This window comes from Tyto alba, unplaced genomic scaffold, assembly GCF_018691265.1.
Source record: "Tyto alba isolate M040663 unplaced genomic scaffold, T.alba_DEE_v4.0 Super-Scaffold_16, whole genome shotgun sequence".
In the NCBI taxonomy this organism is placed as follows: Eukaryota; Metazoa; Chordata; class Aves; order Strigiformes; family Tytonidae; genus Tyto; species Tyto alba.
In genome coordinates, this window is record NW_024881278.1 from 30,091,765 (window position 1) to 30,110,700 (window position 18,936).

At 43.3% G+C, this 18,936-nt stretch overlaps 1 protein-coding gene across 4 annotated transcripts in view; it reads right to left on the reverse strand.

Moving 5' to 3' along the window:
- Nucleotides 1-18,936, reverse strand: part of RASGRP3 (RAS guanyl releasing protein 3) — a 66,341-nt gene continuing 47,405 nt past the window's right edge. For 3 of the 4 annotated variants that reach the window (XM_033011037.2, XM_033011038.2, XM_009965908.3), the window contains exons 11-17: nucleotides 14,701-14,817; nucleotides 12,301-12,416; nucleotides 8,315-8,462; nucleotides 4,716-4,752; nucleotides 2,153-2,278; nucleotides 1,254-1,618; nucleotides 1-752 (exon numbers count right to left, since the gene is read on the reverse strand). In XM_033011037.2, the coding sequence (XP_032866928.2) occupies nucleotides 744-752; nucleotides 1,254-1,618; nucleotides 2,153-2,278; nucleotides 4,716-4,752; nucleotides 8,315-8,462; nucleotides 12,301-12,416; nucleotides 14,701-14,817 (918 nt within the window). In that variant the 3' untranslated portion in view covers nucleotides 1-743. The remainder of the gene's footprint in view (nucleotides 753-1,253; nucleotides 1,619-2,152; nucleotides 2,279-4,715; nucleotides 4,753-8,314; nucleotides 8,463-12,300; nucleotides 12,417-14,700; nucleotides 14,818-18,936) is intronic. The other variant, XM_033011039.2, reaches the window with a different exon arrangement.

Consider the following 18,936-nt stretch of genomic DNA (forward strand, 5'->3'; position numbering starts at 1 on the left):
CACACTTAAAAATAAGGTGTTTATTATATGCTAATTTTACCATAATCAGTGCTGGCAAAGGTGACCCCTCTCCACTGTGGTGTAACCAGACAAATGCATAGTGTCTTGGAATTGCTTCAGCCTCAGCCATGTACTGCCTATTTGAAGGAGCCCCAGTCGGGGAACGGGTATCACACTGCTGAACACCAGTATGCTCACTGGAGCAATGTAAACACGGCCAAAATTCAAAACCAAAGGTGTGCAAAGAATTTCATCATAGAGGACTTTGTGAAAGGTTTTTGTTCGAGATATAATCAACATACACACCTACTTCTTTCCTTAAAAGATCATTACAAGCCTCTGGAAAAAAAGAGTGTTATCAAACAAAGCTTGGATGTTTGGCTTCTGTCCTCATCATTGTTGTTGCTGGCAGACATACTGAAATGATGGAGTATATTTAAAGGAGGCCCAATATATCCTCACAGGCATGTAGAGGAAGTTTCCACAAAAATCATACATGAGAAAACACTGAGTGCAGAGATCCGTTCTGCTGTGTCCGTGCACTGTTCATCCAAATGGCTTACTTGTGAGAAAATAAATAGCGCTTTATAACACCTTTCAGCTAAGAAAATAGGGCAATGGTTGACTTTAAAAGTATGAGGTACAGAAAAACTTCTCATGGCCAAATGTGGTCTGTGGCAGTCCATCAACACTTGCTGTATTACAGTTGTCATCTTCATTTTTCTGTGCTTCAGAGTGAGCAATCAGCTATCCTGTCACCAAAAGAAAATAGGCATTTAGATGCTAGCAAAGGTGGTCACTAAAAGCATGAGGCTTTGGAAGTAATAAACTTTATGGGTGACAGAAACAGAAATCAGACAAATACCCTGCCTTAGCCTGGACTTGTATGTTTACCAGAATGCTAGTTTTTATAAATCTAACATGGAGCCCATAACTGTGCATTGCAAGAGTATAACAGCACAGGATTTGGACAGATATCCATCAGGCCATTTTAGTGATTTTTTCAAAAAGGAAAGGTCCCAACTCCTAAAAGCACATACTGACACCAAAAGTTGAACTCCTAGTTACAGTAAATGCACACTGCAGTGTAGAAAATATGTATCTACAGGTGATTTGGCATTCTTCTGAAAGTAACTCTTGTGCAAGAAGCAATGGCGATTTTGAATGAAAAAGCATCTTAATTCATAAAATGACCTTCTGAGACCTCAGACTCTAGCACATTTAAAACCATCTTGGCTTATTCTGCAACTCACCTCAGACTCTTGTCTTTCTGGGAGGGTTTCTATTCCGTTGTGATCCTGTGTGTGTTGTGGGGACTCAGCTTCCAGCTCTGCATCAGTCTGCACGTTGGGCTTTTCGTTCTCCCATTTTGCAAAGCCTTTGTTCTTACCAGATTTTCCGTGGAATTTGGACTTCATTTTGGGAAAAGTATGGGAACCTGAATCATTCCAGCCTGGCTCATGCCACAGTGGTTCTGTCTGTGTCGCTTGGCTGGTGGTCGCCCTCTGCAGCCGCACTGAAATTTTCCGCGAAGAGCCAGTGACAAGGGTGATAGCTCTGCCATCAAGCTCCTGGTGTTCCGCAGCAACACTGGGAAATTCAAATACTTCATCTTGGACTGAAAAAGAAGGTGCGATTGTTTATTTTAAATATTCTACTTCAGGATCTTTACAAAAAGATAACTTAAGCGTAGGGCAGGCGGGAGGTAACTCCCTGTACGAAGCCGTGGTATAATTAGCAATATCCATATGCTGCTTGGAAACTGACTCTGGGCTTGTCTGTGCACATTTCCTTCCCCTTCCATCTGCACGCTCAGGGGATAAGGCAGAGCTAGAATTGTGCCCTATGTCTCCCAGCCCCTGCCCTAAGTGGTTTATAAGGAGAAGTACAATTTCCCTAATTATCATTGTACTTTTCAGCTGGGGTAGGGGTGCCAGTATAGAGGATGGAGTACCACAGGCAGGAGACTGAGGCCATCACTGCAGAAAGGGATGCTGTAACCTGAGTGCTGAACACAAGACACAGTGCAGTGGACAGTAGATGTGCTGCTCTGTGCGTTGATACAAAGGAAAAATTAAAAATGGCATCAAGGACACTGGCCATTAGAGAGGATTCCAGAAATGGTTTAAAATAGGAACAAAAGCGCTCTCACCTGGAGGCAGAGATGGACTGCTAGGCAGGGAGCTGTGGTTGCTGCCTACTGAGGTTCCTCTGGAAAATTTCCTGCACGCCAGCACAAGCAGGTCTCTGCATTGCTTATGACAGTTGGCACCGCAATCTGTAAAGAAAGGAATTATCAAGTCACCAAATGGAAAGCTACAACTATCTGGTAATCCCTCAGGGCTATTAGCAGACACATACCAGGAGGGAATTTGAAAGAACAAATACTTTGACAGAAGGTGTGAAGGGAGTTACAGAAGTGGATCATTTGGTGTGAAGGGCATTACAAAAAATGGATCATTCCCATGGCAGCTGTTAATAGGAATCTGGCAGCAGAAGGGAAGAGGGGCATGATATGTTCATCAGAAATTAGTTTCAAGGAAGAGACCTGGAATTACTGGTATGGTTCTGTGTATGACATACATAAAGCTTCTGCTTCGCTTCATGAGTCTCTAAAAAAAAGTTTTGGTTTGGTTTGTTTTTTTTATTTGACCCGACAGGGCCCATTACAGTAAACACCCTTGGTCAGAAGACACTGGAGCATCCATACTCTGAGCCTCTGGGAGGACAGCTGGAGGTCGGTGCAGACCACTGAAGGTTAAAACTAGCCTAAGTAGCTCAGCAAGCGACATCAGCGCAGAGTAAGCTCTGTGGATGTGTATCATCCACCTGGATGAAACTGGCTGAGTGCCTGCACACCTAGCCTCTGCTAGGCTTTGCGTCACTGCAGATACACTCAGCACTGGGTACATTTACCTGAAGTGGGACTACAGTATGGACTAGAGTATGGATCTTATCTGCAAGGAAAGGCCAAAGAGTGGAGGATGTGTGCCCCAAACACAGGCTCGCTCTCCTCTGTGTCCTTTGCCCTTGTTTGAAAATTTCTGTCTCATGCATTTCTCTGTTGCTGCTTGATGACCTAACGTCTTGTTCTAGGTGAGCCATTGCCAAAGTGTTGCATTTACAACTCTCTGCTAAAAGAACTATACTTCTCTGGGCAGCAGCTCTAACATGACGGTTGAGAGTTCTGGTTTCCTCCCATCACCTTGTTCACACGACCAATACAGAAGTACCTGCCCAGCTGTGGTTTTGTCAGCCCCTCTCCCCACATACAATCTTTCATCCCTTGCAGATCACACAGTCTAGCTTTATCTCATTATCCGCAGTGCTGGGGTAAGCAGCAGACCTCAACAGCTGAACTCCCTCCCTCCCCTGCTAGCACTGTGTCACAGTTTCAAAACAGAAGATTGCAGCTCGGTGCTCAAAGGCAGAAATCATCAATAATGGGTGCAGCCCTCTGGTGATGCTGGCATAGGGAGCAGCTGGTAGCTGCTGCAACAAAGGGCAGGCTCTAATTACACTTGTTGACCACTTTAAGATCTGAGCGAGCAGCTCTGCTCTCTTGCCTATAATTTTGACTCTGCAGAACCACTTTTGCTCTCTCTCCACAGGGCCACTGTTACGAGCAATGACACAGGACAGAACTCAGCTTTCAGGTCTCAAGTTGAGTTTACAGGGCTGCTGTGATAAAACCTTCTCATCTTTCCCTCATCTGGCCAGTGAAAGTACAGACTGCACCTAGCCCTCTCCTAGCTGCTCAGATGACAGTAATCAGGAATAGCTGAATTAGATACGTTGGGCTTGCCATGGACATTCCCCCCACACCTCTCTGAGGAAGAGATGTTCATGAGTGGAGAGGGAGACAGGAATATGGTGTATCTTAAAAAACAATACTGCAAATTCTTCATCCTTCTCCTGAGAGCCAGTGTAAGACGAAGGGAAAAGCATGCATATAAATACAATTATGAAGCCCCAGTGTGAATGTCCCTCTGTGAATAACTGAGATTCAACTGCAACTGTAAAAAACAACAGTGTCCTTCAGCCAGAGCTGGGCTGCTTGAAAAATAAATAGGTCCAGGACTTTAAAGCCAATGAGGATCACTACAATGTCATTCTTGGTCTGACCTGCTCAATATGGTGCAAGTACTGCATAAGAAGTTAAACATTTTATGAAAAGAACACAGAGGGCTGTAAGAGCTCTAGGATTTTTTTAAGTTGAATGTCTGGAGAAGATCTTGCAATGAGATCTGCTGGGCAGTCTGGGAATTAAATATTTCTCTATTTCTAGCTCAGCCACTGTTGCATTGCAAGGCCAGTTAGGCTTCACTACAGGCATGCGGATGTACATGACAGACAACGCTGCCAGCAGACCTTTTCCTGACCCCAAGGAGATATATTTCAGGATGTCTCGGTGTTAGGATGAGAACACTTGGTTTTCCAATATGCAAGGCCTTTGCTGGTAGAAAGTGACACCTCACGGAGTCAGTGGCTGCTTTGGCTCTTTAGCTCACAGAACCTGCATGTTCCTACTGGGTGCTGTGTCCCCTAATGCAGTGAGACTTCATGGCGTACCAGCAGTCACTGTTCGCAGACAGTACCAAGTGTAGAAGCAAAATTTGGATGAACAGATGTCAATTTAGTAAAAAATACAGTTAACCAACTTGTGCTAAAACCCACCACCTATAGCTTGAAAAATCCATGCAATATTTATTTACCTTTGCATTTGTAGCCTTGTTTGATTATACCCCAGAGCTGCAAAGAAAGACAAAAGAACGTCAAGGAATCAGAAAAGAAAGCCGGAAGGAAAAACAAGGTCACAATGAGGAAGTACCAATGGCTACAAAAGCACAAACAGGATACAACTGCTCTTAACACCCTTCCTGTCAGGCAGACCTCCCCCTCTGATTGCGATAAGGCTTGTGTGGCTCCCCCCTTATTTCTACTACTTACAGTGGGACTACCAGAGAAGGAGAGACGCAGATGACACTTGCTTCCAGACACAGGTGAAAAATTGCCATCATATCAAGCTTACTGAAACCAGCAGAGCATATTCTGCTTCCTAGACTCACTTAATGTTATCTGGGGGGGGAATTTTCAGTGTACAACCATTCTCCAGATACGTGAATGACCCATGCCGTTCAAACACAGCAGAAGAAAGCACCGCTGGGGATAAAAATTAGGTTCTTGGTTCTCATACTTGTCCCCAGCACACCTAGCCATAGCAATCTGATTTGTGCACCCGGCATTTTCCATTAAAAAAAAAGTTAAAAGACTGAAACAGGCAGAAAAGCCACTAAATTCCATCTTTACCTCCTCACAGAAGCTGTCCTTGTTGATGTACAGAACAACCAAATGCTACACTGCTAGGAGGCAGTGTATGCAGTCCCACTTTTGGGAAGCTTTCACTGCAACATGGGCAGGACTGCTCGGAAGTAGGAAAATTCCCTAGCAAACTGTTACCTATACACTCAGAAATGCTATATCTACAGCCATGACATTATAAAAACAAGCATTTTCACTCCAAGAGGAAGAGAGAAGAAGACACAGTTTTTCTAGCTCTAGCATTAAAGTAAAAAAATTGGGGACTCCAGTGTTTATTTGTCCTGAATTCATTCGAAACATTACCAGGAAGGGTGAGCATATCCAGGCAGTTCAAGCTGGTGGCTCCTCACCATATTTAAAAGAATCCATGCACAGTGTGCAGGGGGTGAATATGGCCATTAAAGATATGTTTAAAAGGAAGAGCTGGAAAACATTAAAAATACAAAGGAAAGAGTAAAATAAACAGAATAGGAGGATTTGAGGGGAAAATCCTATACACTGCACAAAAGAACTGCAAGGAAAAATGGGGACTTGGAGAAATCAAAATAGATTAGACAAGGTAGAAAATGATGAACAAAAGAACAGAAGGGATAACAGTGGAAGAAGGGTCCACAGAAAGCCTGCTGCTTGCTTTTTTCCTGCTAATGCTGTATATATGCACAGTGAATGCAGTTGCTGTGGTCAGGCAGCGACAGTGGACCCCCCCCCCCCCGCCTCTCTTGGAAGAACAGCAATGACTTTTTTCCCCAGGTCTCTTAGCCAAGATCACGGCAAGAGATCTGGACTGTTATTTCTTTCATTTAAGCTCTAATCTGTTGCCACTGCAGAGCTTTCTCCTCATCTTCTTAGCTCTGTACCTTCCTCCTACTCAAATTTGGCACTACTGTTGTGGTTACACACAGCAGTGAAAACTTTGCTGAAGTGCCGTGTCATGAATGCTGACCTAAAGCTTTGAATCTGTCTGACACAGCTTTGCTGCAAAGCTGGCTTGAGCCAGCTCCAAGGTAAGAGGATATGTGCAAATTCAGATTATAAAGCTCAGTGGGATGGCTGGTCACCTACACTGCCACACAGGCAACTCCAGCTGTTCGATGGAACTGTGGCCAGCATGGGAATACCAATTTCATGCTGCTTAATGGAATTTAGGTTTTAGCTTGATCTTTGAAGTTTGTATTGTTTTAATAACAGATATGTTATTGAATACCGTGTGCATTGCACTGTCACGTCAGTTCATCCTGCTGCACTGTCAGTGCACATCATTTTGACTGTGAATCAGTGCATCAGTTTGAAATTACATTTCCACCCGTGGATGAGCAGTACTGAAATGTAGAACAAATACGCAGCAGATTCTGTAGTTGGTTCCTGTCCTATCAGCCCAACTGATCCACAGGACAATGCCAATGACTCCAGTGAGTTGACAGGAAAAATGACCTTATTTCCACTTCCTGTACAACCCCTAACTCATTTGTATTACTGCACTGGATATAATCAGGGAGACGTGAAAAATCCAACAACGGCCAATTAGGAAACTGATGCAGGAGAAAAATATCTGGTGGAGAGGACATTGCAGGGCAGTCCTCGGGCCTTGATTTGCTATGGAAGCCTTCCAAACATGAACCGAGAGTCACGAACGCAATGACGTCTTCCCAAGGCTGCAGGCAGCCTGAAACAATAGGCCCCATCAGTCTGCTGGAGCTGTCACCTCAAGAGCCCACCAGCACGCTCCTGAATCAGCATCGACCGTGTCACATCTGACGTTTTTGCAGTTCTAGTGGAAATAGGTGGAATTCCTTCTTCCCTGTGGCCTTGATCGGCGGCTGCGATAGGGACCACGAGCATCTGAACAAGACTGACACATTGCAAAAGGAGTGAGCAGAAGATGGGAGCATGGACAAGAGCAGAAACACCAGAGCTGGCCTGAAAGGAGGCATGTTTTTGCACTTAGCAGTGCCGCTATTGGTACCTTCATCCACGAAGAAATATTACTTTGTGGAAAAGTTCACATAGTACAAGCTAGAGATTTTGCCACTGACAGCAGAGGCAGATCTGAGCTGGAGAGCAAGGACGACAGCCTGAGTTTACAGCCTGTACATGGGCCACACATAAGCAGAGGACATGGCCCTCTGCCCTTATTACATTAGCTGTCCAAATGTGGACATTTGATTTCAGTGGAGTGTGTGCATTAAAGTAACTTTTAAATCATAGTAATTCCTTTTTCTTTACTATACTTTGTTTGAAGAGGAAAAGTTGGAGGAGGTTTACAAGCAACACAAATATTCACAAAACCATTTCCCACCTATGTGCAGAGCACTCTAATAAGTGTCATCTGGTAAGTTATGGCTGATAGAAAAGCAAATAACCCCCCCCCAACAAATAAATTAAAGAAATTCTTATTGTACAGAACTGATGGAAGCACTTTTGATTTCTTGACCAAATTAGAAGATCTGTTAATTCAATAGAAAAATGATTAAGGCTGTTACAGCCATTCAGAGAATTATGAACATAGCTATGTTGCCCTGTGCAATTTCCTGAGAAAGAACGGCTTTTGCTTCATCTACATCCTCTGTTCCAGACACCCATTTTCCCTTGAGCTTGTTTACATGGGCAATCAAGCCAAATTAAAGAACTTAAGATAAACCAAGTAAAGCCATTCATACAGTCTCTAATATCCTTTAGCTAACATAATTTTATCTTTTTCCCCCCCTTGCAACAGTAATTCTCACAAATGCCAGTATTCAGGAACCATTAAACCAAAACTGGATAGCACGATTTTGTTTTAGTGGTTCCTAAATACTGGATAAATACTGGATAATACTGGACTAAAACAAAACTGGATAGCACAGCTACAACAAGAGTAAATGTTTTGTATTTCTGAATGCAATAAGATATTTGGCCAAGAGAGTTTAGCAATGCGTGGAGCCAGTTTCATCTTGTCTATGTTAAATGGTAAAAAATTGTATTTAAGATATACTGTTATTAAAAACATACTTACAAATCCTGCACAGTGCTCACAGAAAGTTGGTTTAAGATAGGTCATCTCCTGAAAGTTATGAATAAACCCTGGTCCCATTTTACACTGGAACTGTGATTTAGCTCTCAGAAAGTAAGCCATCATTTCTTCTTTGCTTATAAGACCATCTCTGATAAGGAAAAAAGTAGAGTAGAACTGTCACTGCTCACAGCAATAAACACTTCAGGATTTTCTCATTGCAAAAAGCACACAGCACACAAAGCACATTATTTGAAAGAGCTGCAACAGTCCTGGCAGGAAAACAAACAAACAAACAAACAAACCAACCTTAGAGCCTTTGTGGTTCTTATCCTGCATTAAACAGCAAACACTGAACTTACAGCATGGACCTTGGTTTCTCACCTTTTCATGGTGTCAGAGCACAGACCAGGCCACCAAGGGAAAGATCCTGACTTACTGCTCACAAAGACCAAGGGGTTGTGCCCCTGGCCGACCACCAGCCTTGACAGCCAAAGAGATACTGGACAAGAAGGATTATCAAGCCCAGCTGGCTAGGAAATATATATACCTCATAGGATATTTGTTACTGTCTCTCTGCTATGTATATCCATTTCCTCTGTCCCATACACAACTTTTTGTTTCAACAGTCTGATGCCTGGTCTGGATACAGCATCTCCACTGTAATTTGATGGTACCCTAGGGGTTTTGACTCAGTCCCAGCAGGAATTCCTCATTAAGCTATTGCATAAATGATTTTTAAAGTACCAGGTGAAGCAGGACCCCACCTTGTGTGGGCTTACAGAACTAACTACAGCTTCACCGCTCTGCAGGCTGAGGAGGAAAGACCCATCATATCGAGAGACGCTGGAGCTGAGCGAGGCAGCCTGACCTGCTCCCCATGTAACAACCAGCACAACTAAGAAAAGGTGACGGGTGACAATAGTAGGTGGCTCTCTTCTGAAAGGTCTGGAGGCACCATCTGGCGACCTGGCGTACTCTCTAGAGGTGTGCTGTTTACCAAAGGCTCAAATCAGGGATGTCACCGAGAGACTACCAAGCCTCGCACAGCCCACTGACTATTATCCACTGCTGTTGTTTCACGTGGGCAGGCATCAATGATACAGCCAGGAGCAGCCTGAGGAGTATCAAGAAGGTCTGCAGAGCCCTGTGAGCGGCGGTAAGCAACCCTGGAGCGCAGGTAGTTTTTTCATCAATCCTCCCAGACAGGTGGAAGGAGTTTGAAAGGGCCAGTCAAATCTGGCAAATCAACAAATGGTTGTAGGACTGGTGCTACAGCCAAGGGTTCGGCTGGTAGACCATGGAACTCGCTTTGAGAAACCTGGTCTACTGGGGGGTGGTGGGGTCCATCTGTCTGAGAAGGGGAAGAGCATCTTCGGTTATAGGCTTGTCAAGCTGCTAAATAGGGCTTTAAACCAAAGTTGCTAGGGGACGGGAACCACAATCCATCCCACTCCTACCAGTTTGATGTCCGTGCCAGCAATAGGTGCCCAGAGCCTTAAGAGGGGTCATGGTTCAGCAGGAGAGCACCTGAAGAGCAGCAAAAAGGAATTCCAACCACCCCAACCAATAAATCAGCTTCATTGGGGTCCCAATTTAAATGCCTCTATGCAAGTGCACATAGCATGGGGAATAACAAAGAGGAGTTAGACATGTGCACGCCTGCAGGGCTGCGATCTTATTGGCATCACAGTGATGTGGTGGGATGGCTCCTATGACTGGATTGTTGGAATGGAAGGATACAGGATCTTTAGGAAGGACAGACAGGGGAGACAGGGAATGGGGGGAGTCATCCTCAATGTCAGTGATGAGCTGGAGTACATGGAGCTCTGCCTGGAGCCAACTGAGAGCTCATGTGTCAGGATTAAAGGGAAGGCAGGGTCAAGTGACATTACAGTGAAGGGTCTGTTACTGGCCACCCAACCAAGAAGGCCAAGCAGATAGACATATAGGAGCAGCTTCACGTTCACAAGCCCTGGTCCTCCTGGGGGACCTCAACCACCCCAATATCTGTTGGAGGCACAAGACAGCAGAGCATAAGCAATCCAGGAGGTTTCTGGAATGCACTGATGTTAACTTCCTTTTCCAAGTGACAGAAGAGCCAGTGAAGAGAGGTGCTAGGCTGGACCTTGTTCTCACCAACAAGGAGTGGTGAGCTGGTGGGGACTGTGAGGCTCAAGGGCAGCCTTGGCTGCAGTGAACTCAAGATCCTTAGGGCAGTGAGGAGGGCGCACAGCAAGCTCGCTACCCTGGACTTCAGGAGAGCAGACTTCGACCTCTTCAGGGATCTGCATGGTAGAGTACCATGGGATAAAGCCCTGGAGAGAAGAGGGGCCCAAGAGGGCTGGTTAGTATTCAAGGATCACCTCCTCCGAGCTCAGGAGCAATGCATCCCACCAAAGAGGAAGTCAGTTAAGAACACCAGGGAGCCAGCATGGATGAACAAGATGCTCCTGCACAAACTCAAACACAAACAGGAAGCCTACAGAGGGTGGAAGCAAGGCCAGGTATCCTGGGAGGAATATGGAGAAACTGTCTGAGCAGGCAGGGATCAGGTTCGGAAAGCCAAAGCCCTGATAGAATCAAATCTGGCCAGGGACATCAAGGGCATCAAGAAAAGCTTCTATAGCTATGCTGATGATAAAAGGAAGACCAGGAAAAATGTGGGCCCTCTCCAGAAGGAAGCAGGAGACCTCGTTACCCAAGATATGGAGAAGGCTGAGGGACTCAATGACTTCTTGCCTCAGTCTTCACTGGCAAATGCTCCAGACACATCGCCTGAGTCCCAGAAGGCAAAGGCAGGGACTGGGAGAATGAAGAACCACCCACTGTAGCAGAAGATCAGGTTTGAGACCATCTAAGGAACCTAAAGGTGCACAAGTCCATGGGACCTGATGAGAAGTAGCTGTAGGTCCTGAGGGAACTGGCAGATGAAGTGGCTAAGCCACTATCCATCATATTTGAGAAGGTGTGGCTGTCCGATGAAGTTCCTGCTGACTGGAAAAGGGGAATCATAACCCCCATTTTTAAAAAGGGACAAAAAGAAGACTCAGGGAACTACAGGCCAGTCAGGCTCACCTCTGTGCCCAGCAAGACCATGGAGCAGATCCTCCTGGAAACTGTACTACTGTGCTAGGGCACATGGAAAATAAGGAGGTGATTGGTGACAGTCCATGGCTTCACTAAGGGCAAATCATGCCTGAAAAATTTGGTGGCCGCCTATGATGGGATTACAGCATTGGTGGGTATGGGAAGAGCAACTGACATCATCTACCTGGACTTGTATTGCTCTCATGAGACGTCCCCTGGAGTACTACACCCAGCTCTGGGGCCCCTGGCATAAGAAAGACATGGACCTGCTCAAGTGGGTTCAGAGGAGGCCATGAAGATGAGGTGGGGGGCTGGAGCACCTCTCCTATGAGGACAGACTGAGAGAGTTGGGGTTGTTCATCCTGGAGAAGAGAAGGCTCTGGAGAGACCTCATAACGGCCTTCGGGTATTTAAAGGGGGCCTACAAGAAAGCTGGAGAAGGACTCTGTAAGGGAATGTAGTGACAGGACAAGGGGTAATGGCTTTAAACTGAAAGAGGGTGGATTTAGATTAGATAAAAGGAAGAAATTCTTAACTAAGAGGGTGGTGAGACACTGGCCCAGGTTGCCCAGAGCAGCTGTGGCTGCCCCCTCCCTGGAAGGGTTCAAGGCCAGGTTGGAAGGGGCTTTGAGCACCCTGGGCTGGGGGAAGGGGGCCCTGCTCGTGGCAGGGGGGTTGGAGCTAGATGACTTTTAAGGTCCCTTCCAACCCAAACCATTCTACAATTCTACAGTAAGAAGTTAAATGAGAATAAAATTCAGCCTTCAGTGCTCTGCTGCTCCTTAAGAGAGATGTCAGACACATGAAACTTGGGAGACACTGTTTCTTCAATATTTGGTTTTCATGAGTTTTTAAACTGAGGAAAAGAAAAAAAAACACAAAGAAATCTCTGAACTTACTGGTCTTTGTCCAGCACACAGAAAGAGTCCAAAAAGGGGAAGTTGGCAGCTATACTTTCAAAGTCTTCCTGAGAAATATAGCCATCATGGTCATGATCATAGTTCCTAAAGACAGACTGGGGAAAAAAGAGAAATTATTGTCCCAGTATCTAGCCTCTCTTGAATCTATACCAGCTCTTCAACCTTATAATTACATGTAACTTAATGTTCAACATTACTAATCAGATGCTCTGCTGCCTTGTTTTATTCCTTTTATTTCTACCTGGTACTTAAATATGCATATTTATTGGACTGTAGGGGAAAAAATGGCTAATTTTTAAAGAAAACTTGACCCCAGTATTTATCTAGTGATGTTCCTCCTCATCTCTTTAGACATAATTTTTCTTGCTTTTTTTTTTCATCTTTATTGGAAATGTCACTAAAATTCTGCCCCACATGACATATTCATTTTGCTTCATTAAGCATGCTTTTTAATCACAAAAAAAAAAAAAAAAAAGAAATAAAACAAGAACAATCCAACAGCAGATTTCCAATAAGTATTTCAGATGGTTTTGGCTTTACTTCCCTTTTAGTTGGTCATCTTTGCTCTGCCACAGTGCTGTTTCAATCTGATTTGTTTACTACTACTTTAACATCCAGATCACTGAGCACTTTGTATCTGACAATCATTCCCTCCCATCGACATACCCCAGCTCACCACTAAGTAAAAACTGACATAGGATTGAATTATAAAAGATCACATAAAGTGAAGGAAGTTTTCCTTAGGTGCTAAGGAATTACTACATTCTTACTGATTGCAGAGATGTTCAAGGGGCATTAAAACTACATGTGATGCTGATAGGAAAAACATGAGTGTCAAAATCAACATGATTATCTGAAAGACCAACACTGAAGCACAAACTCATTAGATTAAGATTTGGTTATCAAAGACAAGAATTTATTATACTGAGACCTCTGAAAGGTGTTTGCATTGTCCTTATTTTAGCGAGAATGTGATGAAGCCAATTTCGAAGCACCTATGAAATGACCTGTACCTGATAATTGGCAGACCTCAAATATACATCATCAGCAAGGAACCAATACGCAAACCCAAGTAGTATTCAACACTTTTAGTAATAAAAACAATGCCTTAAAGCACAACTCAAAGTAGCTGGTAAATGACAAAGACTGGCAAAATGAAGACAGCTGTACGGTGGTATGGGCCTCTTGGTAGGCTGGATACATAACAGCCCCAAATCATATTTTAATACTGTAAAACTCAAGTTCATACATCCTGAACCAGACCAAAATTGTGGAGTGGGGGACTGCATCTGCCTCACCTGCAGGAACAAGAACAATGCCCCACCTAGCACATTCTGGAAAGATTAAGGAGTTGCAACAGACTTCCTATCTAAACAAGCTATCAAAGAGACGTTTGGATGTGGAATGATTTTTATCAACACATATGGCACTGACAAAAGCAACACAGGAACAGCATGTGCAGTTCTGGCATCCCACATTAAAAGAAAAATTACACTTTTTTAAAAAAGAGCATGTGCAAAAAGTAAACCACAAGATATATTTGAAGTCTGAGTGAGAGAACTGAAGACTGTGTTTAAGTTATCTTAACAGCATAACCCAAATTAATGACCTGTAACATAGATGAGGTCAGAGTTTAATAGTTCCTCCCAGACTTAGTTATTAATTTGTAGAAAGCAGAAGGAAATCTTGCTTCATTATCTACAACACATTCCTAGTTCCTCTGCATGCTGCTCACATCACTAAAAGTCCCTTACAAACCAACACAACAGGGCTCAGGCTCTCCAAAGGAACCTGGTGGTATTTGGTTTTGTTTGCTTTACCTAACACATCACCTTCCAAACTGAAGCTGAAAGATCCCAGCTATAATTCTTCATGACTTCATGCCCCCATTTTTAAAGAGACACAGTGCTATCTTTACCATACATAATATGCTCTGGACAGTCAAATGGCAGCAAGTTGAGAAAGAGAAATAGGTTTTTCTGGAAAACTTCTCTGGACTTAGTAATGTGTGAGTCCTTGTTTCTGAGTATTTTTGTTTCCAGCTTTTTTGTTTACCAAACATAATCTGGGTGGCTAGATCTGTGAAAACTCAACTTTGTCCTCTGAATTTATCTTTGCTAATCAAAGCTATTGAATAGCAACTAGGCTTTGGATGCTCCTGAAAGTTTGCTCCTTTGCATCCAGAAACCTGTTTACTAATCCCATTGTTTATTGCAGGAATATAATAAATATTTCTTAATATATCATTAAAGGCTGAAATTTGTTATCAGATGTCTGAAATTAATCCCAATCATGACAATCTCTTAAAAAGCTTGAAATTATAATGACAATACCAAAGCTATCATTCTCTTTGACCAGTATATTCTGCCTAATACTTACATCCACCAGCTTTCGTATGTGCTTGTTAATGACTGTAGGGTCAGGCTTGGGTACCACTCCAGATGCCCACTCCAGTGGCACTACTGGCTTGTTAGGGGTTGTCGGGGAGGTAGGCTGCTGAGAGATGGATCAGAACACAAAGACTTTCAAATCTGAATTATGAAGTTGAATTTCCTGTTAAAAGCAGCTCTATATGTCAGAGCTACAACCACAAACCACTGGAGTCCCCGTGCTGTAAAAACGTGCTTAGCAAAACAACAGGCAAGGTTTGGAAGGGTTGCTTGCCTCCGCGAAGAGCTTCAGTTGGGCTCTCTGTGGCACCTTGCAGCTCTGTTGGCAGCGGTAGTGCCCAGTGAGCTCAGAAACAAAACCACTCAAGACTTTCCTCACTGCCACCTGCAGCAACAAGGCTCAGAGGAAGGAGGGTCTCTGGACACAGTGGGCATCAGAAATAGGTAAGACCAGAAACCTGCTTTTCTCCTTCCTGGTAAAGCCCCCAAGGAACTTTCCACCCCAGCGCAGCCTGGCCCCAACTCCCTGCCGGAGGGACCGTGCCCAGGAGCCACGTGTGGGACTGCAGCGACCTGAGGAAGCTAATGCTCCTGCTCTGTGCAGCACCAAGAGGAGAGCAGCATGCAGAAGCGGGGGCAGAATCATGCTCAGCAATCCCACCGGTTTCCAGCCGAGATGTGCCAGGATGCACGGCTTAATTCATCTAGACAGCCTGAGCGGAAAGGGGATAACCTTTGGCTTGCTCTGCAGATAACACCAGCCAGACTATTTTACTTTGAAAACAGCTTGTTCTTGACAAAATGGTAGCTGACAGCTCATTTGATGCGCAGAGCAAGCAACCTGACCCCCTCCACACCACCACGGTGCTTTGGGAGAAGGTCTGGCACGCAGCTCAGCTTGTTCAAGTAGAAAATATAGGACAAGCCTGAACACAGTTTCAGGTAAGGCTTCAAAAATCATGTTAGCATGAAAAATGCTGTAGGAAGTACTGGCCATCTCCTGCATCTGACACTGGACATCTAGCAGATAAAGCAGTGTCAAGCAGAAAAAATTCACCATGGTTTAGATCAGAAGGGACATAGCCCACAGCCTCAGAGCCCCTGTATTAGCTGATGAGCAAGAAATCTGGTTCCTATCTGTCTCCCTTTAAACTGGTGTGAGTAGAGACTGAGATAATTAAGCCATGTAAAAATGTTACAGTCATTATTGTGCCTAACAGAGGTATTGTGGACTTTGCCATTGAGATGAAAAATGGTCACAAGGTCATACTCCACTGCGTTTGGTAGGAAAAAAAGAAAGGATGTGTTAGTGGGTTGCTTTATTAATTTGGCTTTTCCTTATTCAATTGTCAGAAGAGCTTTTACCAGTTCCTCAATGGCTCTTGACTCATCATACAAATCTGCACAAGTAAGTTTGGGAAGAAAACTCCAGTATTCACAGAATTCGATTTCAACATGAAATACAGTGAACCTGGACATCTATCCAGCTCTATATGCCAAAAGCACTGACAGAACATTTTAATCCTAAAATTAATGTCACCGCACAGTGATGGACCAACATGCTGGCAAGTGTTTTTGCTCTAAAAATATGCAGAAATGCAGTAATCCTTTAAAGATAACCTGTAACATGCCAGTATTATGATACTCCTACAGCTATGGGCAGAGAAAAAATTTGAAATGTGCTTTCCCTTAAAAAATTTCAGACTAAAGGGACTCAAAGCATCAGTATCAAAGCGTTAGAGTAGTGCTAGACTACTGAGTCCTTACAGAGAGCTTTTCACTCCTGCTGGTCTTGAGTTCTGCACAATGGCAGAAAGAGATGGAATCCGCTGGAGCCTTCCTCTTTCTTCAGGGTTATTTAATTTGAAGCCTCATTCAATTTTTGTGTTTTTTAACAAGTTGCATTGAAAACCTCATGTTACTGCCCACTAGCCAAAGGGAAATGCTGGTTCCTCCTATTTCACTCATAGACTTGTATGAATAACCATAATTTTATTTATGTATTTGAAATGCATGCCATGAGGAAAGATACTAACCAGTGTTCAGAGACTACCTAGCTGAATTTATTGAACATTCAGAAACACTGTATCTGGTCATGCTGTTTGTGATTTAGCCTGTATCTCCTGTCTATTTCACCAGCACAGGGGTAATGGTATTGCAGACTGAAAAAGCATTTTCAGATGGATGCAAACATTTGTGTATTTTGGCGTTGAAATAAATTCTACTCAAAAGCAAAAAAAGGTAAGTAAGTGTTGTCTTCAGTGGCATAACTACACCAGGCAGAGTTGTATTCTAGTCAATAGCTGTACTAGTAAGAACTCCCAACAAGAAGATAACTAGCGTGCAGGGAAAAGCAGGACAGTGTGATGGGGGGATGCTATACTACAACTGGCGGTCAGTCTTCAGTATTTTTTTAGGCTGCTACACTGACTGAAGAGTCTCCTCCCAGTTTTAGCAGAATTAAAGTCTTGCTCAAGTCCCTGTCGACAGCAGGCTCATCTGCTAACAGATCACCTCCACTTTTACTACCAGTGTGACTGCAGCAGCCTGAGGCACTTCCTCCACAGTGCACCTGCACCGCAGTTGTACCGGTACAGCAATAAATCAAGGAGCAGCTGGAATGATACAACTGCCCTGTCACGTTGCCTTTGACAAATTTTTCCACATACAAAAGCTCTACAGATTCTTTCCCCTCTAAAATATCTTGTGTGCTTTGGCACTCCATCAAAGAGAAGTATTCCTCAAATGGTCTGGCTTCTGTCGATTCAGCTGGAGCTTTCTACCCATCTGGGTGCTGCAACAGCTCAATGTCATTGGTTATTCATTGATTGTTATGCAGAAGTCTCCCACAATTGCTGGGTAGTGTTAAAGTTCACAGGACTGTTTATATCACTTTTGTCCTTCTTAAAGCTGAGGCTGGAGATCAAAGCAGCAACATGATAATTTTCTTCATTTACAGTAGTGGACCATTAGTCCTTCCACAACACAGACCTGGAACAAACCAGCTTTGCTGGCGGCAATGGGAGCGAGAGGGAGCCAGAATGACTGATAAATGGCAACTGTGGTGGTCAAATCATATCCAGCAAGGACAGGAGACTTTAATGAAAGTCCAGGTGTTCAAACTGAATTAGTGTTGACTATGGAAATATGCAATAGCTTCCTTACTATTGCTCATCATCCAACATTGAAAGCACACACACATAGTCCTCAAACTGTTCTCCAAGAGTAATAAACTATCTTAAAACTCAGAGAAGCACTATACTTAGAAATTAAGAGATTCTGCTTCCTCGCTTGCTTTTAAGAATACTTCAGAAACAGAAAAATCACTTCAATGAATCACCTCAGACTACTGGACTCTGTTCTCACACCCTCATAAGCATTTCCAGCCACCCTTAGTTTCTGCTGATGTCAGGCCTTGAGAGGGCTCAGTCTGAGAGAATCACGTGCCGGATATGATAACTAATAAGGATGTTAATGCACTGATGAAATGCTCAGAGGGAAGAGGAGTCCGCAGACTTTGGCCAACAGAAGAGAGAGTAAAGCTTTAAATTAAATTCAACTATTAATTAGGAGATTTACTGTATCCTCAAACTTGCAAAGCATAATGAAAAATGCATCAATGCAGCATTATCTTTAGTTGCACATATTACAAAAAAAAAAATAGTAGTATCTATTCTGAAGTGTTAAAACATTGGTCGAGAGCCCAAGAGACTCAGAATTCTACATAAGTAAACACAGTTTTTAAAACACTACAGCTAATGCCATGGCTTACCTAAAAGAAATCTTTGGACTCGGTGTTGTTTTATGTAACTGTACCAGCATCGAGAAAATTAAATAATGGTCACTTAATAAATAATTGATGTAAACATACAAAGGATATCTTCACATAAAGCAGAAGTATGTTTTCCATTACTTGCAGAGATTTTGTTGAAAAATAATTAATAATGAAGTCTGGCATGTTTCACTATTTACTTCTCCCAATATGCACTAAAACCTATAAATAGTGACTGTGTTTACTATAAAAGCACACATACTAAAAAGCTTTAAGTGAATAGTTAATTTAAGTTAATGAAATTAACTTAATGAATTAATTTAAGTTAGTGATTTAATTAATTTAACTTAGTGAATTAATTTAAGTTAATGGAAACCCATTAACTGATTAAAAATTGAATCAATTGCATGCAGACAAAACAAGCAATATGTGAAAATGCAGTAAAAGATGACC